This window comes from Pelodiscus sinensis, chromosome 10, assembly GCF_052426305.1.
Source record: "Pelodiscus sinensis isolate ZL-2025 chromosome 10, ASM5242630v1, whole genome shotgun sequence".
Taxonomy (NCBI): domain Eukaryota; kingdom Metazoa; phylum Chordata; order Testudines; family Trionychidae; genus Pelodiscus; species Pelodiscus sinensis.
In genome coordinates, this window is record NC_143061.1 from 53,349,732 (window position 1) to 53,371,596 (window position 21,865).

Consider the following 21,865-nt stretch of genomic DNA (forward strand, 5'->3'; position numbering starts at 1 on the left):
CCCCCGTGCTGCCCCCCCCCAGGCTCTGAGAGGCGCTGCCCCGGGGGCCCCCGTGCTGCCCCCTCCCAGGCTCTGAGAGGCGCTGCCCCGGGGGCCCCCGTGCTGCCCCCCCCCCAGGCTCTGAGAGGCGCTGCCCCGGGGGCCCCCGTGCTGCCCCCTCCCAGGCTCTGAGAGGCGCTGCCCCGGGGGCCCCCGTGCTGCCCCCCCCAGGCTCTGAGAGGCGCTGCCCCGGGGGCCCCCGTGCTGCCCCCCCCCAGGCTCTGAGAGGCGCTGCCCCGGGGGCCCCCGTGCTGCCCCCTCCCAGGCTCTGAGAGGCGCTGCCCCGGGGGCCCCCGTGCTGCCCCCCCCCCAGGCTCTGGGAGGCGCTGCCCCGGGGGCCCCCGTGCTGCCCCCCCCCAGGCTCTGGGAGGCGCTGCCCCGGGGGCCCCCGTGCTGCCCCCCCCCAAGCACTGTGGGGCGCTCCCTTGGCCCCTCCATGTTGGCGCCCCGCACCAGTTCCGGTTCCCCGATGACGCACTTCCGAGCGCCCCGCCCTGCCTCCGCCCCTAAAGCGCGCCCCCGACAAGCATCGCTCGCGAGCGCGCCTCGTGAGCGCGCGCCGGCACGTGGCCCCCGCCGGAGCCAATCAGGGGCCGGGGATCCGGGGGGCGAAGCGCGCGCTCGCGGGCAGTTGCGGCGGTTGCGAGGCGGGAGCCCGGAGCGTGACTGTGCCCGCGCCAGGCCGGACCCGTCCGACGCCGCCATGTCCGAGGAGAAGCCCAAGGTAACGGCCGGCGCGGGACGGGCTCCCCCCGCCCCCGCCCGCGAGGGATGCCGGGAGCGCGGCCTGGCTGCGGGCCGGGCCCGGGAGCGGCCGCGCGGGGCCGTCGGGGGAGCGCCCGCCCCGTGGCCCCGCCCCAAGCGCGGCCTGAGGTCTGGTGTCGGGGAGGGGCGTCCGGGTAGGGCCTGTGGCAAGTCCCTGGGCCGGCCCCGCCCCCCAGGGGACCCCTGGCCCGGGAGCGGGGGGGACGTGGCCCGGCCGAGGCCTCGCCCGGCTAGCCGGGACGCCCAGCGTGGCCCGGGGGCTCCGGCCCGGCCGTGGGGGGCCGCGACGGTGGGCGGGTGAGACGCCCAGCCCCTTTCGGTATCACACAGAGAACACGAGCCGTCGGAAAGCGGGACCTGGACGTCGTCTGGAAAGCCACCGGCTGGATTGCCACCTCGGGACTCGCCATTGAAGAGGAAGAGATTTGTGCCAAAAGATGGAAAGCGAATCCGTTGATTAGCCAATGCCTCTTTCAGGTGGTCCCTGTACATTCTTTAAGGGACGGTGTTGCAGCAGTGCACAGAAAACGTCCTTGGTACGGGCTGGCATTGGGCCTCATTGATTCTGAAACTTGTGGAAGCTTCTGACTTTCTTCTTCAGGGTTTTAACAATTGTCGGTCATCAGCAGCGCTCGACAAGTCATTGAATCTACTCGCCACGTTTCTTCCGGTCGCCCCATTCATCGGCGGCGCTTGCATGTGCAATGCGGGTCTTGCGCATGCGCACTGCGGGGCTGGTGAACAGATTTCGCCACTGTTTGTCAAGCCCTGGTCATCAGGATCTTGAGAAACTGAAGAACTTCTTGTCACCTGGAACTAGAACACTCATTCTTAAGCTGATGATAATTGAGAAACTGTTAAGTTTATTTAGTGGGATGAGGAGGCCAGAAATTAAGTGTTTGGGAATTACTGAGAAGACCTGTGTGACTAATCTTCAGAGCCCATGTGTCAGGAGGTATGGTTCAGGAGGAGAAAGTTCTTCAGTCTTCCTGTTGAGTTGATGGGCTCCTTGGCTGGCAAGATTTTGCTGTATAGAAAAGACGCTTCCACCTGTTGCCTGATGCAAGAAAAGAGATGAAAGTTTTGGCAACCCTGGATTTGTTGGAAGTTGTGGTGACTGAAATTTTCCCTTGAATCCCTGAAAGAGCATTGGTTGGGCAAGAGCTCATTTAAGTCTCAAAAATTCTTTGGTGTCTTTTTGAGGGATCCCATGAAAAGTGTAATTTCACCAAAAGGCGTTTCAATGACAGAGGTGATGGTCACAGGAAAGTATCTTGAAGAGCCTGCGGTCATGGCACTGTTTACGTTGATTGAGAGAGAGAGACCCACAATTGGTCAGTTCAGTCCAGTCAGTAGTCAGGAGTTCTTTTGGATTCCTCACTAACATTGATTGAGCTCTCACTTGTCAGTATCTGCAAGCAGTGCTTACTTCTGTGTCTGCTTAGCTAGGGAAACTCTGTCCCATCTAGATGGACAAAGAGCTAGCTTAGTCACTCGGGCTTTGGGCATCTCTCAACTGGACTACACCAATGCTGTATACCTGGGCATGAACTTAAGAAACCTTCGGAATTTAAGACACTTCTGCTAGTGCAGAAGGCTACAGCACGTCAGCAGCAACACAGACATATCACATCTGTCCTCTGTCCTCTATGCTGGCTTCCCATAGAACCAGCAAATCAAGGTTTCAGTTGTTACCTTCAAAGTGCTCCTTGGCCTGAGCCAAGTACCTAAAGGATTGTCTAAAACTCAGAGGCAAAGAGCATGGTTAACAGCTCTGCTCCTGTAGCACTGTAGAAATCTCAACAATAAGAGTAAAGCTTGTCTGTGCAGGAGACCGATTTCTTCAGAGGTTGTCTGAGATGCTGGAATGAGCTACCCCAAGGATGAAGTACCACCACAAACCTCACCATTTTCTGATTCAAGGGCAAGACCCATCTCTTTCATCTAGCCTTCTCCACTCTTTAACAACATATATTTATATAAAAAAAGCCGTAGGGGTGGAAGCAGACACTACTGAACAATCATACTTCCCTGAACACGTTTCTCCCTCTAGGGAGAGGATGAGAACAAATAACATATGACAGTAGTCACATCACGCAGCATGTTACTGGAAGGCGTTCAGATGCTATTGAGATCCGTGCATTGTAAAAGCATATAGAATGAGATTGACCTAGTAGGTCTATGTCCAAAGCGCTAAGCCAAGCTAGAATGTTTCAGAAAGAGTCCTGCTAGAAAACTTAGCAATGATGTAGATTGTTATATAGGAAACAGAGTGCTAACTGGTCAATCTTTAGCTTTTTCTTGACTTTTGTGGGCAGTCTTAGATTTAGGATGTTGCATGGAGTGTATAATAAAGATGTGAGCAAAAACAGGTGGTGTAAAATTGTTTTGTAGGACAGTGAGCAGATATTCAGAGACCCTTTCCAGTGAGTTTTTAAACATGTGGCCCACAGAATCCTTAATGGTTCTTTTCCTTCCACTGAGATTAGAAAGTTCGTGTGCTGGAAGCAGTCTTAAGCTGAAAGAAGGGAGGCTCAATCTAAGGGCAAGGAGGACTGGATTTTCCTAGCTGTACTTGGTGTAGCTTTTCTGTAGCTCTGCTCTTAGATATTTTTTTTTCTCTGGATTAGGGATGTTATCCGGTTAACTGGCAAGCATCACCCTAAAAGGCTAATGCTTATTGGGTCGTCTTAACCAGTAGGGTGCTGGAGCAGTAAAGCCTCCTGCTCAGGAGCCGCTCTTACATGCAGAGCTTACCCATTTGTGTTGATAACTTGTGTGAATGTTTATGATAGGGATGTTAAATTGCGTTTAATCAACTAATTGACTAGTGGCTCTTAATACATTTAAAAAGCAGAGGCGCAGCATCCAGTCTCCTGCTACGCCTCTGCTTCCCCTCTCCCCTGTGGAGATAGTGCTGGGGGGAACCAGCTTTTAAACCAGTTCACCCCAGCACTGGCTCCTGCTCGTAGGGTGGGAGGAAGGGACTAGTCAAGTCACTACTCAATTATCTGATAAGCTTATGCTTATCAGATAGTAGACTAGTCGTTTACATCCCTAGTTTCTGATAGTTGTATGATTCTTAAGATGGAGAGCATGGCTAGGACTTTGCATTCTCACTCATTGCTGGTTAAAAATCTAAACAGAACGTATCTATTGATTTGGGATGTAAGGCATTTGGTAGTTGAACTAGGGATGTTGTTTCATGGAAACAGCTGTGCTTGCTTTGGGTAGATACCAGAATTTCGTCTTGACTGTCAGAAGTTATCTTGTTTCCTCTTGATTATAATAGCAGTCGTGTTTGGCTCGCATGTTTAACACCAACAAAAGATGGGAAATAAAAAGATGATTGTTTCAGGCTTCCAACAATGTTAGAAAATTATTATAGTACCCAAAAGTGTGCTAGGATATTTTTGTCTTGGGGCTCTCTTGCAATTGACATCTAGATGCTACCACATTTTTCTAGTAGTATACAAACATAGTGATAATCTCTGTCCCAAAGAGTTTATAATCTAAATAGACACAGGGTAGGGCACAGAGAGGTAAAATACAAACGGTGAGAACCCAATGATGGTTTGAAAATATTAGTGCCTTGGGATTTGGGGGGGGGGAGGCAGAGGGACAGGGAAATTGTGATTAGATGGGTTGAAGTTAACAGAGGAAGGGAGGAGGGAAGTGAAGGAGGAGGAGTGGGGAATGTAGATGGAGTGAGATTTAATTGACGAGACCATAAGGGTGGGGTAGAGCAAATGGCTAATCAGCAAAGTTGAGAACGTTCAGAGGCAAAACTAGAAAACAGATTATGTCTGCACTACATACCTTGTGGTATATAGGGTAGGCTGTGTGAAGCTGCACTGCAGTGTCCATGTGTCAGTGAAGGCTCTGGCACGGAGAGCAGAAGTGAAAAGCTTGGCTGTGCTACCTCCCCACTGCCAGAATATTTCTTTGCCACAGAGAAGGACCCCCAGCTGCAGGACAGGTGGTGCTTGGGCACACAGAGAGCCATGTCGGGTACACAAGTGTGTACATACCCACAGAGTTCAGGTAGATCGTTACCTAAGCAGTGCCTCTCTGTCTTCAGTGCTAGGGATGCATGTCGTCTATGTACTCTATGCATACCAAAAGGAGTGTGTAGTGGTGACGTACCCTTTAGATGACAACATCAGTGTCTAATAGTGCCAGGTGCAACTGCTTCTCTGTTTGTTGCCAGCTGAATCTTTATTCATGCAGCTTCCCCGGAGCCACATGGTTGGGGAAGGGATAGTGCTAGTGATTCTGATCTCTCAACTCGCTGAGTGTGCACGCCTGCTGCCATTGAGCACCTCTCCTCTGTTTTTTGTGAAGGTGGAGGACAGTGTTTGGCTGACTTGATCTGTACCATTGGCCTGCAGTGCTACTGCTGACAAAGTGGTGGTTTGGGTCTTTTCTGGGAGGGTGGTGAGCACTGTAGTCTAGTGCCCTGAAGCAATCTCCCATGTCTACCTAAGGAATTGGGGGTGCAACGGGAGGGAGCACTTGAGAGGAAGCATATGGGAGAGAGTGTGCCATGAATAAGAAAATATTTGGAAATGCTTTGAAAAATATACAGTTAAAGATAACATTTAGTGAGAAACATGTTGAAGTATATAAGCATTATAAAATGGGTTCTATAGTGGGGTTGAAATAATGCTTAAGATGTAAGCATTTAGGGTGGGAATTTTAAAAGCATTTAGCATTCGTGTAATTCTAATGAAACTTCCATTTAACTCTGAATAAGTCATAATTAGGTTCAACTACAAATTCAAATATTATTTCTATGCTAGTCCTTTAAAAAATGCTGACGCTTTTAATGGAAAATTAGTGAATGTTGTATAACTTGCACATCTTTGCAGTGGTCTTATTACTAGCTGGATCCTATTTGGTGGCCCTTCCTTGCTACCATATAGTTATGATTGCATCAAGACTTCTGATTCAAGGTCGACCTTTTGAAATCCTCTAACATTATGTTTAGAGTCAGATTATTTGGAAATTTTGGTGTGCTTCAGAAGGATGTAGAATAGGGTTAGTGACCCACATTTGGGGGCATCTGAGATAAGTTCTGGAGATTATATGCTCTGGGAAAAAGTAGCCATTTTCCAAAAAGTTCTTTTTTTGTTTGATTTGTGTTTTTTGCATTGGTCTGGAGATTAAACTATGACACCATTTGCACCCCCACCACATCCAATCTCTCAGGTTTTACTTATAAGGTAGCACACGACACCCACCAATCTTTGGGACATCCAACTATAGAATGGTATTTAAGAAAATGCACATTTTCTGTACTGGTGCGTGGATGCTTTGAACAATGACTAGAGGTTTTCCATTTCCAGTATTTATTGTTAACTTTAAAATCAATTTTCTCTCAAGCTCTAAAATTCATATTCTTTATCAGATTGCCTTACAAGTGATGGGGCATAGAGTGTGATTAGCGATCTACATCTGGGGCCATTTAATTGATACACAAACTGTGGGGGCAAATACTTTTCTTAAAGTTGACACATCCTGGCAATGCTTCTGTGTTTACAGATAGAGCTCCAGCCAGGTCTCAGATCATTGCGTGTCCGAGAGCCTGGTGCAATGATTTACCCCAAGAGAGTGCATGGCACTCACAGGCCTTTGTCAGAAATCACATTAAAACATTATTTCAAAAGGAGTTTGCTTTACCAGTTAGGTGCATTAAGGCTCATAAGTCTGTTCACACACCTAATGCATTATGCTGAGCATGCGGAAACAGAGGAGTTAATAGGCTTGTTAGCCTTCAAAGTTTCCTAGCAGGTGGATAGCTCAAGATGACAAAGTCGTCCTTTGAACTTGAACTACCTGGAGATTATGTGGGTGTGTAACTTACCTGTGTATTTCCTGGTTTTCTGAAATGTTGGCTTTGTGGCACTCAGTGTTTTAGAGGGACGAAAGATGTCACCAGGCAACTTTGTCTGTCTGAACTATGTGTTTTGCCATCCAAGGTGCTTTAAAGCTCCACTCTTGAACGGCTCTATTATCAGGTGATGTGGATTGTTTGGAAATTTGATGTGCCTTGTGAGGCTATGGGCAGATCCCTACAAGCAAATAGTGCAGAGAATTATCCAAATGTGGAGTCGTTTGACTGAGGAGTTACCAAGGTACAAGCCTCCCTACCAAAACTGCAAATGTATCAGTGATTTGTGTCCTGGAACTGTGATTAAAGCGTTCTTTAATTTGGCTAAGCATCTAATAATTGCTATAGTGACAACATGAAAGCTTCAGGGGGTGGCCGAGTTACTCTGTAGCAGGAAAAACTTAAAAAACAACAAATAGTCTGGTAGCACTTTATAGACTAACAAAACATGTAGATGGTATCATGAACTTTCATGGGCACAGCCCACTTTTTCAGATGACTGTAGTGTTTGAAGTCCAGAACCAAGAATAAATAAGGTGTGTGTGTGGGGGGGAGGGGGAGGTAGAAATAAATTGGAGCGGGGGGTGGGGGAAGAGGGACATTGGGTAGATAAGTTTCAAAGGGATAGCCTGTAACAGGAAAAACAGGGATAGCCAGTCTGTAACAGGAAAAACTTAGAAAAGAACAAATTAGTCTTTAAGGTGCTATTAGATTAATAGTTAAAAGAGGCTGATAAGAACCATTAGTTTGCACTAGGAAAGGAAGAGTACTAACACCAGATTCTACACAGACATCAAGAACCACTGGCACCTTCATTGTTTGGTTGGTTTATAATGTGCAAGCCATCCGATATCGTGATTTAGACCATTTGCATGAGAGTTAAACTTGATAATGAAGTGGAGTTCCAATCCTTCCCTGTGTATTTGGCTTGTGGAATTAGTCTGAAACAAAACAGCAACTTGTAGGTCCTTTAATGAGTGTCCCGGGAGGTTAAAGTGTTCCCCGACAGGTTTTTGTGTGTTGCCTTTTTTATCTGATTTGTGTCCATTAATTCTTTCCCATAGAGACTGTCCAGTTTGTCCAATATATATTGCAATTGAGCATTGTTGGCATTTGATGGCATAGATCACATTACTGGATGTGCAGTTAAATGAGCCTCTGATTTGATGGCCGATATAGTTGGATCCACTGATGAAATTGCTTGTATAGATGTGTGGGCAGAGTTGGCACCAGGGTTGATTGCAGAGGTTGGTTCCTGGATGCTTATGATGTAGCTGTGTAGCGTGGTTACTGGAAAGGATTTGTTTCACGTTAGGGGGCTGTTTGTAAGCGAGAATAGACCTTTCCCCAAGGCCTTTGAGAGTGAGGGTCATTTCCTAAGATAGATTGTGGATAATGCGTTGGAGGGGGTTAAGTTGTGGACTGTAGGTAATGACAAGTGGAATTCTGATGTTTTCTCTTTTGGGTCTGTCTTGAAGTAGTTCATTTCTGGGTACTTTTTTGGCTCTGTCGATCTGTTTTTTTTTTCACTTGACCAGGTGAGTATTTCAGTTTTATGAATGCTCTATGTAGATCCTGTAGATGTTTGCCTCTGTCTGTGGGATTGGAGTAAATCTGGTTGTATTTTAGGGCTTGGCTGTATACGGTAGATTGAGAAATGTGTCTGGGATGGAAGCTAGAGACTTATTTATTCTTGGCTTTGAACTTCCAGCACTCCGGTCATCTGAAGAAGTAGGCTGTGCCCACGAAAGCTCAAGACACTATCTACATGTTTTGTTAGTCTTTCAAGTGCTACCATTTATTTCACTGAAATTCATGTCCTAGTGGAATGTGACCCCTACCTAACACATCTGAAATAGCTGTGAACCATAGCACAGGCTGGGTGGATCACCTTATATAGACACTGATTTACTGAGACGTTCCTCCATTGCCCCATTCATGGAAAAGGTGCGGCAGGACCAAGGAGCAGCTCCCTGAACTCACAACACATCTTTGCTCCCGAACTCAAAAGAGGAGGGTTTTGAATGGCTGGGGATTCCGTGCAGGCTAGGCAGCATTCATTTGTCTTTCTGGGGCCGCATTGTATTATTTAGGCTAGCAGGATTCCATTGAAATGGCTAGTTCTCAGTGAAAGTTGATTTTTGCCTCACATGCTGAAATTGATGGAAAAAAACCCTGTTGGCCTCTCTGCACTATTTGCAAAGGATCTGCATCACTGTTCCCATGGCTGCACAGGGAGCCCGCTGCAACCCTGTTGTCACAGCCCAGCTCACTCACTGGTTGGGGGCCTACCAGGCAGGAAGTTCAACAGCAGGGTGGCTTCCTCTGTGGCTGGGAACTTGTTGTCCTTGTAGTCCTGGCTGCGGGTTACTGTTGTGCCCCGCAAGGACAACAGCGCTTCCTGCACAGTGCTCCTGCTGGGATCCAGTGCTACCCAATAGTGCAATGCGGCTCTTGCAGCGCCACCATGATTAACATTGATCATTTCTACCAAACCTCGCCCCAACTTGTGCCAAGCCTGGTGCTGTTGCAGGGGGAAAGGTCTTTACATGATGTTTATGTGAGAACTATCCCTTGGTCTAGACTGGGACATGCAGGCTCCCATAACGCATTGTCCTATTGTTAAACATGGTGTCTATCCTTGAGGGATATTCAGTTCATTCACTGAGTCTTTGGGGGATGCAAGTTGTGAACCGTGTTTAAGCGCATGCTCACTTCTTGGCTTGCATGGAATTGCAAACTGGTAGGAGCACAGTGTGCGCACCAGTAAAGAACAAAACCAAGGGGGGCTTTGTGCAACTACTCATGCTTGCCTCGGTAGGTTGAGAGAACATGCCAGTGCTATTGCCTTGGGTGAGTACCTCACTGCTCCCATTTCTAGGCTGCACCTTTGTGCACCCGTGCAATAAACATTCAATAACTACTGTTGCTTGCTAGAAGTTGTCTGTGTTATAACATGTTTGTCACAGCTGGATAGTCAGAAGCCAGTCTAACCAAACATTCTTTGTATCAGGTGGGGAAAAGCCAAGGGCTGGGACAATTTTTTTTGGTCTTTTAACAGGAGTAGTTGGAATTCTGTGGGTGAGAGTAAATGGGTTGTAAAAGGAGGCGAAGACCTCATGCATTTCAGCAACTCTGGGGTTTGCAGAGTAAAAGTAGGTTGTTAATGGGGCATTACTGAAAGAGAGCAGAGCTAAGATGGCCAATGCAACTGTAACTGTGTATTTCTTGGTTTTCTCAACTCCGTGTCTTGCGTAGCATACCATCAAGCATCCTTAACTCTGTGTGAACTTTGCCTTTTGCCATTGAGGATAAATAATCTACTAACTTCTGCTCGGGATGGTCTGAGTTTGCAGATGAAAATGTTGGAATTTGTTCAGTTTTTAATAATTGGTTTGAAAGTTTCTTGCTTTTACAAAAACTTTTCCTCTGGGAGCCTTAGAGGCAAACACAAAACTTAGGAGGGTTTCTCTTTGTGCTGTGGAGAACATCCAACCTTTATACGTAGGAAGGAATGCTTTTGTTTTGCAAGAGTTTGCTACTGTATTATCAGTGTTTTACAGATGCTTAGGATAACTTGTATTTGTAGGTAGTGATGTCCATCTTTGCATTTTCTTTTGCAGGAAGGAGTAAAAACCGAGAATGACCATATCAATCTTAAAGTAGCTGGCCAGGATGGATCAGTGGTGCAGTTCAAAATAAAACGGCATACACCCCTAAGCAAACTAATGAAGGCTTATTGTGAGAGACAGGTATGTATGTTTAACATACCTTTTATATGTTTTGGTCAGTTCATCACAGTGTCTGGTAGTCAGTAGGATGACTTATCTTATGAGAGACCTTGGCATTATGGAAATGTTTCTTCTTTTCATAAAATGTATGTAAATATCAATGCACCAGAGAATGAATAAACCCCATTATATGGAAATTTGGTAAAATATGGATTTTGGGGCCTAACTTTCTCTCAGGTTCAAAAATTTGGTTTCATTTATAATTCAATCAAAATGATTTTCTCCTCATCCAGAACTTCTGGTTCTCTAAATTTGGTACTCGGGGCCAAGAACTTCTGAACTCTAATCCCAGCTCTGCTGCTAATTCCCTCTGTTCCTTTAGAGCTCTTAACCTCAGTTATAACGTATACAAAATCCTTTATCCATCTGAAGGTGTGGGGTGAGGGTTAAGCCGTTTGCAGAGTGTTTTCAAGATGAAAAGTTGCTGTTGGTCTTTTCAGTTTTGTTCTTTTTCCTCTTTATGTTTTTTCTGTCTCCCCATCACCCTGCATTGCTCTTCCTTCCCCCACTCAACAGACAGCTGTATCCTGCCAGGTGCAAGGGGCATACCTTGGTGCCATCCAAGGCTAAGCAGAAGAGTGGCTTAAGCTGATGGCCTGGGTCCTGAGCCTGCACCATGTACATAGGAGATACTCCCATAGCCAGCTGTTACAGGCCACAGTGGGAGAAGGGAAGGAACGTGAATGGCTTTCAGGAAGCAGTATGCAGCTTTACCTACTGACAAAGCAACATATTTGCTGGGGAGCTATTTAGGGTCCTTCTGCTTTTACTCATCGACACAGATCTTCTCCTCTGCCCCATATCACATCCCCTAACCTCTGAGGTTGGAAAACACAGGGCTAAATGTATAATGAGCACGTTCTCTTGGAATCACATGGGACAGTTTGTATCTTGCTGTGGTTGTTCAGAAGTGTCTGTATAAACCAAGAGCTCCAACAGATTTTAGAGGGCAGAACCATTTTTAAAGATCTGCAAACTGAATGAAGCAGAGGTCCTGGGGAAAAATAGCATGTGATAAGATAACTGAAGGCATAGGCCCGGTAGGGCAGAATTAAGTTAGAATGGGCAAACATACTTTTGGCATTGTCTAACTTTTAAGTACTTGTCTTTGCAACCTTAACATTTTTTATGTTGTTTTTTTGTGTGGAAGTCTGTAGAAAGCCTTCCTGAAAGGCTTTGTCAAAGTAACTACTACTTGATGTTTCCCTGGTTTTTGAGAGCTAGGGTACTGGAGTTGGTGCCTGGGTTGAAGTAGAATCTGATGTCTTTTGAGTGAGTATCCAAGACTTCAGATACGATTTGACAGAAAATTTTCTGCTTCAGTTTTTGGGCAGTGGCTGAAGTTGTCTTGTCCACCTCAGCACTTGGCATCTCTTTACTTAAGTTTATTTTTAACCCCTGCTTTTGGTATTCTCCCCTGGCTTCCCCGTCTTCCTTACATCCCTAAATACAAGTAATAGTGTAGTTGATTATATATGCTATATATTACATGCATTTCCTCCCCCCCCCCCCCCCGTATATTTTTTAGCAGGCTGGCCAGCAGCTCTGGCTCAGGGGACCAAACCCCGCTGCTGCTCTGCATTTAAAGTGTATTAGGAGCTAGGCAGGCAGGCAGCCTGGCTCAGTTCTGGCTCATGCTGGATCCAGGAGCTCAGTCCCCTCCCTCCCTGCCCAGACAGGGTCTGCTGCCACCCCACGCTGCTGCCTCTCTATCAGTATTTTACTGTATTTGTTGGGGGAGGTTAGGTGGTGGTGGTTTTTTCCCCTTTACTGCTGCCAGATTGTGTACTTCCAGTTCCAAATAAGGTGGGTGGTTGACTGATTGGTTTGTAATGCTGAGATTCTTCTGTGGATGTCCTGCTCAGATAGCCCAATATTCCAGGGCAGGCACTAAATTAGAATTTTGACATCTGGGTCAATGTGTACATTGTGACACATTGTGACATATGTGTGTCACAATGTCACAATCTCCTGTCATTTCAAATTTTCTGAATCTGGATTTTTTTAAAACACGTTATAGCAAATACTTACTCCTAATCAGTAAATTTATTTGGACTCCGTATCTCATGTTAACCACTTTAACTTCCAGGGTTTGTCAATGAGACAGATTAGATTCAGATTTGATGGACAACCAATTAATGAAACTGACACGCCCGCACAGGTACGAAAATATGTTGTAATAACTGTAGCAGAGCTATATTTTTAGATACCTGCACTTAAGAGACAACTCTTTTAGGGGGCATTTTGATGGCAAACTCTCTCTCACAGGCCTTGGAGTTCCCAAAATGAGCAGTAAGATTCCTTTTTCTTTTCAAATTTCCCAGAGTTGCTAGCACTTATAGAGCTTGACCCGGTTAGCGAGAGTGAGTCCTAGTGTAGACATGGCTCTGTCCAAATATCTGCCAGTTTTAAGGATTGTCTTCCTAATCATGCTCACAGAAGGCCTAGACCAGTGCTTCTCAAACTTTAGCAACCCAAGGACCCTCATTTTGATTTAAAATTCTTCAGACCCAACCCCCCAAGTTCCCTGCTCAGCCCCAGGTCCAGCCCCCACTCCACCCCTTTCCCGCAACCCCCCACACTCCATTCTCGCCCCTCCTCTTCTCTCCCCTGACCACACCGTGTGCTGGCCTCTCCCCCACCCTCCCAGTGCGGGTGTGCAAAAGGCCCTAGAAGGGAGAGAAGGGATTGATCAGTGGGGCTGGCGGACTCCCTGGAGTACTCTTGTTTGCAGACCCTAGTTTGAGAATCACCGGTCTAGACACTACCATGATTAAAATGCAGATGGATGCTGGTGCCTTGTGTACACTAGTGTCACCACCATTTCTGCCTCTGCTTAAACCCAGTCAGTAAGGGGAATTGGGGATGTAATCGACTAGTTGACTATCTGATAAGCAAAAGTTTATTGGATAGTTGACATACTAGTCGACTAGTCACTTCCCCGCCTTGCTGCCTGTGTCACAAAGGCAGCAAGGGGTATGAAGAAAAGGGGGTGCTGGGGAGAGCTGGCTTAAAAGCCGGTTCCCCCTAGCTTCAGCTCTGTGGGAGGCGGCAGGGGCTCAGCAGCGGCATTCCAACTTTGAAATGTACAACAGTCCCCGCTGGGGCTCTTTGAAATGTAAAAGGCAGAACAGCTAGTCCTTATCGACTAATGGAATAGTCGATGGAATCCCATCGACTATTCGATTAGTTAATCGAAATTTAACATCCCTATTGGGAATATTGATAAATTTCAGGGAGGAAAATTCCTGGTGTGGACAAGGCCTGTGGTGGGGAATACCAGAAGCAAAGCCTGGATGTATTCTGGATGGTGTGGATTGGACTAATGAAGCCTCCTGTGGGGTTGAGAGAGAACAACAAATCATTGACCAAACTGCTTTGTTCTGACTGGGCATGCCCTGTACAGCTATTTTGTAATTGGACGTAAAAACTGTAAGAGAAATGATATGATCTGGGCTGAAAAGGAACACCCTGACTGCAGCTGATTGGAGTGTACTTCAGAATGGCTTCCTGAAAAGACCAACTTTTTTGTGCCCACAGGGCAATCCCATGGAACTAATTGAACTACTCTAGTGAAGAACTGTTCACAGTGGTGAGCAGTAACTCACATAAGTAAAAGAATTCACCATCTGGCCTTTTGAGTTGAGTTCCAGGCCCTCGCTGTTCAGACAATAAATTGAACTGCACAGTAATTCAAAGTGCACTGCTGCAGAAGTTGGCTGGGAGTGGATGAAGAGTTTCATTTGCAAGTTTCGGGAGATCTGTAGATTAAATGAACAGAAACCACACATTTAGCAGTAAGAGAGGAAGATGTTCTTATATAAACAGGTAGCAGGTTTAAAACAAAAGGAAATACTTCTTCAGCAATGCACAATCAACCTGTGGAACTCCTTGCCAGAGGATGTTGTGAGGTCCAGGACTATTACAGAGTTCAAAAAAGAGCTAGATAAATTCATGGATGTTAGGTCCATCATTGGTGATTAGCTAGGATGAGTAGGAATGGTGTACCTGGCCTCTGGTTGCCAGAAGCTGAGAATGGGCAACGGGATGGTTCATTTGATGATTCCCTGTTCTGTTCATTCCCCTTGAGGCACCTGGCACTGGTCACTGTTGGAAGACAGGACACTGGGCTAGATAGACCTTTAGTCTGACCCAGTCTGGCCATTTTTATGCTGCATAGCAGAGAATCTTGTCCCACAATTCTTGGAAGTATACTAGGTATGCTTACACTACAGTGGCATAGCTATGGTGCTTCAGCTTGCTTCTAACACTGTAGATGCTCCCGATGTTGACAGAAAGGGTTTCTCTGTTGATGGAGGTGATTCATCTCTGAGAGGCAGTCCACTAGACTGATGGAATTATCATTCTATTGACCTAGCTATGGTTCTCAGGACCTGAAATTTCCACTTCCCTGAGAAACAAAGTTAGGTTGGTCTAATTTGTAAGTGTAGACAAGGCATGAAACTGTGGGGAACAGGGGGATGAATGGAGGACCAGAATTGTACCTTGTCAAGCAGGAACAATGTGATGACGGTTGAGACAAAAGGAAAAGCATAGACTGACACGAAGCACTTAGTACCTTGGATCTTAGACCCCGCTTTATTGTCTGTTCTCCAACACGCAGCGCCAGTCAGCCTGGCAGGCCTTAGCTGAAGGGAAACCAAGACAACCTATGACCAGTGCTGGGAAGAGACTGTGGGGAGAGGGTTATGTTGCTTTCTAATTGGGTGAAGAGGGGAATTTTCAAAGCATTAAAGTTTTAAATGTATATATTGTTTCTTAAGGAGTAACACTCTTAACAGTGCAAGAACAAATTGTCCTTTTAAAATGTACGACTGTCTGTCTATTAAAACATTTGTGTATTAATCCAACAGCTGGAGATGGAAGACGAAGATACTATTGATGTGTTCCAACAGCAGACAGGTGGAGTATGTTAAACATGCTGTCCTTTTGGGAAGAGGAATTAAGACCCTTGTCAACACCTCACTTTCTCATCTGTCCTTGGATTTGCTATTAAATAGTAATTAATGAACATGCCAATCACACGGGATTCTTCTAAAACTTTAGAGGACATTTACCAAAATTGTTCTGCTGTCCCTCTGACATACTGCGTGTGCAAGTCAAAACTGTATCGGCAGGGATTAACCTACATCTTAAATTGGGCCCAAAGGAATTAACTTTTCAGTTTAAGCAAAAGATGGGTTATCTGTCTGCCGTTACCTTGTTTATGTAAACATGTGGCCTAAGTATCTCCTTGTATTCCGGAACACAGGCTCTTGTTCATGCTTGGCTCTTGTTATCGTATTGCCCCATTGCATAATTCTAATCATGTAAATATATTCTCACTGAAGCAGTGAGTTTAAAATCTCCTCCTCCGATAAGGCACCTGAAGGGAAGAAAAGGTTATTGATTTAAAAGTTTTTACTATTGTTGTAAACCGTTATTACTGTAAAACTTAAAACCTATGATACAAGGACTGTACATGCAGATATGAGGCGTAGGATAGAGTAAATGCTTAAAATATTGCAAATGTACATGTGCTTTGTTATAATCGGCTAGATTGAAATTTAAATTTTTTTAAAAGTGAAATAATTGCCCACAATTAATGTCAGCATTTGAGTTATTACCAGAATACTGGTCCCAACCTACTGGTGTATCATGTTCCATAAGATTAAAAAGAAAAGGCCATTGCCACAGCTCACTGCCAATTTACGAGATGGACAAAAAATTGTCTACACGTCCCTCTTGTCCCCTTTAATACAAACCTCGACGTTGTATCATTATTACTCATTTGGTACTAGGAAATGCGTGGCTTCTGGTTTCTTTCAATACATGTCTCTTATGGATAATTGTGGTCTTACGTAAAACAAAACAACCCCCCTAAGCTTGTGGCCAAGGGGCGTAAGCACAAAAACCTTGAACAGGTAACTTAGGGTTCTTCTGAGAAATTCCTGCTCTGCTGCTTCTCATGTATTGAATTTTAAATGCATTCGTGTGGTGACTTTCAGTTCTGTATGACGTTTTGGGCTATACTCCAAATGAAACTTAAAGGTCATCCTATTGTCCTTCAGTAGGTTGTCCAGTGCTGCTTGATTAGGTCATTATCTGCCTTTTATATTTACCTGACCAATCAGACAACATTAGATCATCTCTGCTTGAAATCTTGCTGGGAAAAGTCCTTATTTTCTTTTTCGCGTTATTGTATATGGGCTAGGGTGGGGTGTTCTGTTAGAGCTCATAGTTTATTCACCAATTTGTACATTATTTGTTGTCCTTTACTACTGTATACAGTAAATATAGTTTGGTACTCTGTCTCATGGTTTGTTTGCTGCTGCATTTCAGATGGCTTTACTGGACATAAGGCCATGGAAGTCCATTGCATTATTTGTTGGCATAGCTTGCATTGATCTCCTCACCTCAAGTAGTTCTGATCAGCTACACTGAACGGCTATGTCTAGACTGGCATGATTTTCCGCAAATGCTTTTAACGGAAAAGTTTTCTATTAAAAGCATTTTCGGAACAGAGCGTCTAGATTGGCACGGATGCTTTTCCGCAAAAGCACTTTTTGTGGGAAAGCGTCTGTGCCAATCTAGACGCGCTTTTGCGCAAAAAAGCCCCGATCGCCATTTTCGTGATCGGGGCTTTTTTGCACAAAACAAATCTGAGATGTCTACACTGGCCCTTTTGCCCAAATGGGAGCAGCGTATTATTTCCGCAAGAAGCACTGAGTTCTTACATGAGACTATTAGTGTTCTTGTGGAAATTCAAGTGGCCAGTGTAGATAGCTGAAAAGTTTTTCCGCAAAAGCAATTGCTTTTGCGGAAAAACTTGCCAGTCTAGACACAGCCAAGCAGTTCAGGCTACTTATAAACAACTAGGATTACAGTAAGGCTCACTCATCTGATAATCCAAACTCTGCTGTTAACTGGTGCAGAATATCTAATGAACTATTTATTAAAGAAAATTACCTGAACGAAAGAGTAAGCGGGCAGGAGGGTGGGAATTGGCTTCTGCATTAACAGCAGGTGGGCTGAGTTGTTCCAGAGGCCTGCTCACTGTGGGTGAGAAACAAACCGGGAACTGAACCACAGCTGCCTGGCTGACAGCAATACGTTTTTAGGTTTGCTGCTAGGCACAAATACAGTTGGTATATCCAGAGTGCACACAAAGATAAGTGATTCCATCTCACATTGCTTTTGTGCCAGGCAGCTTTCGCCGAGTTCCTGAAGAAACAGTTTGCAGTAGCTAGTCGTCCTTTCTAAGATGAGGCTTCTAGAGGACAATGCATGCAGCTTTTCCCTTCTGATGAATTAGAGTATATCCCACAGTGCCAGACACTGACACTAGACATGTTCCCCTTCCTCAGCGAAAGTTGTAGAGTGAAATTCAGCACCAGTGTTTCTCAGCAGAGTTTGCTTTGACATTTTACACTTAACGTACTGTCATTTGTCTTCAGAAACCTCTCCTGTAGCCCTAAGCAGGGGAGCTGGAACTTATCTGCCCTGCGAGGGACTAGATCTTTCAAAAATGGAGGAAAGGAAAACACTTGAAGCACTCACAACAGGTCCTTTGTGCTCTGAGCAGACAGCACTATCTGTGGCGTATCCTGTTGACATGGGGCTCCCCTTTTCCAAGGTCCCCTCCTTCACACCTGAAGAGGGACCGAACCATTTCGTACGCTGGAGCATGGAGTCTACCCTGTAACCTAGGCCTCTGAGAGCAGTTAGAGGGGAGTGGAAAGTGGATCAGGAGAAGGGGGACCCATCTGCTCCTGTTCCCTCACACTACTCTTTACTGTAGGGTGGTCAGATTCCAGCTCTCTGAATGGATTCCACAGGCTTATGTAGAACCAGCTAAGCCCCACATGCCTGATCAGCACGACAGCCTGCAGCTCGCAAGCTCTGCAAGAACCAAAAACTAGGGGCCAGTTTGAATTTCCCATCTGTCAGTGAGCTGCTGCATTTTACATGGCAAACTCCATTTCGCATCTAAAGGGAGCCCCTAGTCTGAAGTAGAAATTAGCCTCCAGGGAGGCCCAGGCTGTTCAGAATGCAGGAATATGCCATGCTACCCAAGGGGGCAGGGATTCTCCATCTTTAAGAAATGCTCTACTTCACCTGTGGTGCAAGAATCTGCATGAAAATGTGTGAGCTGTGTTACGCAAGGAGTCAAAAGGGTGTTGGGTGTACCCTGTTCTTCACAGCTTCCCATTTAGGTCTTTGAAATGAAACTGTCCAAGATCTCAGTTGTGTCCCTTCTCTCTGAACTGGAGTCTTTTGGGAGGTACCACCAACTCCACACTGGATTGCATCCTGCAGGCCCTCTACCTGGGAGTCAAGATGAGCGTCTTTCCTTGGCCAGCTCTGTAAGTTTGTCCTTGGAAAATCTTCCCTAGTCCTCAAAAGCTGCGTGGAGGATTCTTTCCTCACATTCCAGTCTCTCCTCCAGGAGCTGATCTGCCCACAGCTTTCCAGCACAACCACTTGCTGGTTTTTGCAGGTGCCAAGCGATCTTCAAGTTGTCACCTAACCAGTGTTCCCTCTAATCTTTTCTGTCCAGGTGTGCATTTTTTCCATCCAGGTACATAAAATGTATGTGCAGCAAGGCCTGTGCGAATGTGAACCACCAGAAAAAACACAAAACCTAGGTGAGAGAGCTCTGCTAACCTGCTGGGTGGCACCTGAATCTCTCCTGAGCGGCCGCACAAGAACTCAGCTTACAGGGAACACTGCTTCCCACCCTTGCTCTCAACAAACTGAGCAACAGCTGATTTAGTTATTAAAGGGCCGGCCCCCCTCTAACAGGTCACTTCTGGCCTTGAAGCCTATCACTATTCATAATCTCAAAATGGTGTACACAGACCCGGTTTGAATTTGGAACATCAGGTGCAACTAATGGAATCACACAGATCGGCAGGCTAATGCATTCAATAAGAGGCTAAATTAGAAAGTGAGTGAGTGTGTGTGTGTGGCCATTCTTTTCTGATGCTAAATCCTCTCCCCTATAATTATAGGCTTGGGCATGAAAGGTGCTTGCACAGTGTGAGTAATTAAAAAAGCCCTGGCCATTTTCTCTCAACTCTCAGAAAGCTGAGTCAGCACAGGAAGAAAGAACAAGCCGTGCTCGTGAAGCAATCAAACGGGCTGTCGTGCATTCCAAGGAACTGCAAGAGCCAGCCCTGGCATTGCAGCGCCCATGTAAACAGACTGATTTTCAGTTTCACTGCACGTGTAACACAATGCTTAGCTGCAAACTGCTGACCTTGGCCGGCCCAGAATGCGCCGGTGTTGCAGCTTCTTAAAGCAAAACGCCCCGCCTATGGAAAAGCCATTCACAGCTGCCACCCCAGCCTATTGCTCAAACCCGGTGTCTGCTCCTGATGCTAGGTCATCACAGATCCTATGGACGGTCTCTTGGGCTTGCTCTAAAGCGGTGGTGGGGAACCTAAGGCTCGGGAGCCAGATGCGGATGCTGGCATGTTTGGATTCAGCCCCTGAAGCTCAGGGCTCCCTTCAAGCATTGGGGTTCCTGCGCTGGTATGCCAGGTCCCCGCTAGGCTGGTGCACACACAGTCTGTTAGCCTGGGCCCCCCATGGCTCTGCTGTGGGGAGGGACTTTGAGGAGTGGCTTTCTCCTCAGTCAGTGAGCACCACGTCAGGCAGGATTGGTTTGTTTTTGCTTTTCAGTGTGGTCCCCAACTGATTTTCCTGGGGTCAGCGGCCCTGACCCAAACAAAGTTCCCCACCAACGTCTCCCCCTTCATGCTGGCCTATTCTAAAAAGGCCAGTGTTTCTCAATCTTTTTTTTTTTTTTTTTTAAAGTACCCCCAATACCTACAATTTCAGATGCAAATTTCTTTTCTACAATTGCAACACCGTTGTTTAAACAACTTAATCGGAGCCAGGCGGGCGATGAAATTTTTGGGTGTAAAAAGTACAAAAATAATAAAGCGCTGTAAAACTTCAAATAAAAATTCAGTTTTCTCCAAATTTCAGTTGTTGATGTACCCCCCCCAGACTTCTCTCGATTACCCCTGAGGATACTTGTACCACTGGTTGAGAAATACTGGTATACACAGCACAACCAAAGGCCCCTAGATGAAGCCGCTGTGCCCCTTGCACAGCATCACGGGCAGGGCTCAGGTGGCGTGCTGACCCTTGGCGCCAGGCCCATTTCCCCACCGTGCTTGGTGTATGAACAGCCCAGGCCTGTCTCCTGTCTCTCACCTCTCCACATCACATGCTGCCACCCTTCCTGCCACCAGCAATACTCAAGCTTGCAGCAGAGCAAAGCAATAGTCAGTTTTAGCCAGGTTCCCTTGTCAGCAAGATGCGTCTGTAGATGTCAATTTCAGTGGCGTAGCTAGCAAAAAGGATCGGGGGTCACAGTGCACCCTCCCCCCACCCCCCAAGAGAGCTCTCTAACCCTTCTCTATGGGAGTGGCTGAGCTGCAGAGGGCTCCCTGCCGGCCCAGGGTGCCAGGGAAGGTTGCAATCCTGGGTCCTGGCAGGGCAGAGAAGAGCCCTGGCCAGGACAACAGAAAGGACTGGGGGGACTTCTCAGGTGCAGGGGAGGTTGCACAGCTCCTGGGCAGAGCAGGGAGCCCTCTGTCCTGCAGCCTTACTGTCACATCCCTTTCTCCAGCGATGGACAACCGAGGCTGGAGAGTGGGCTTCAGGAGAGGCATCCATCTCAGATAGTCCTAACCAAGACGCTCTCCTGGAACAGGGCAGTTTTGCTCACTGTGCTTGCGCGCTTAGACTCTGCGGGGTGTGCCCATGGCACCGTCACAGCACTGGGATTGGCTGCAGAGGGAGCGCCTGGCTCATAGTCAGTGCTGTGTGCAGTCAGCCCGCCCGCATCACGTTAGTAATACTGGTAGGAAAGCGGCGGAATGTGGCAACCCACAGAGAACCCTGATGTGCCGCATGCAGCCCGCCAGTTGCCCATGGTTGCCTTACTCTGTCACCCCAGCTGGGAGTGCCAGGAGGCTCTGTTCTGCCCCACAGGACTGCCACCTTCCTGGCACTTTGCATCTGCAGGAATCTAGAATTGCTGGCTCTGCAGCCACTGCCTGGCTCACTCAAACTCCTCAGCCTGGGTGCAGGAGCCTCTCCCAGCAGGAATTGTTCAGCAGGTTCCTTCCAGTCCTGGTTGGGGCGGGCTCTGCTTTGCTGAGCCACAGCCTCCCTTGCCCTAACCCACACAGGGAGCCCCTGGCAGCCTCGCCAGGACTGCTCCTGTCACCTCCCTCCTCCCACTGTCCAAACAGAACCCCTCTTTAAAACCAAACCTCAGTGAAATCATTGACGTCGGTAAGGAGTCAAGTTGAATTTTGTAACCGTGCTCTCCTCGGCACTGGGGATGCCCCAACAG

The 21,865-nt window shown here is 46.8% G+C and overlaps 1 protein-coding gene across 1 annotated transcript; it reads left to right on the forward strand.

The window, feature by feature from the left end:
• The first annotated feature begins 577 nt into the window (after window positions 1-577).
• On the forward strand, window positions 578-16,800 carry LOC102461950 (small ubiquitin-related modifier 3). The gene is made up of 4 exons (XM_075937327.2): window positions 578-763; window positions 10,321-10,449; window positions 12,578-12,649; window positions 15,363-16,800. The coding sequence occupies exons 1-4, from the start codon at window positions 743-745 to the stop codon at window positions 15,423-15,425; spliced, it is 285 nt and encodes a 94-aa protein (XP_075793442.1). The 5' UTR covers window positions 578-742; the 3' UTR covers window positions 15,426-16,800.
• The last annotated feature ends 5,065 nt before the right edge of the window (window positions 16,801-21,865 follow it).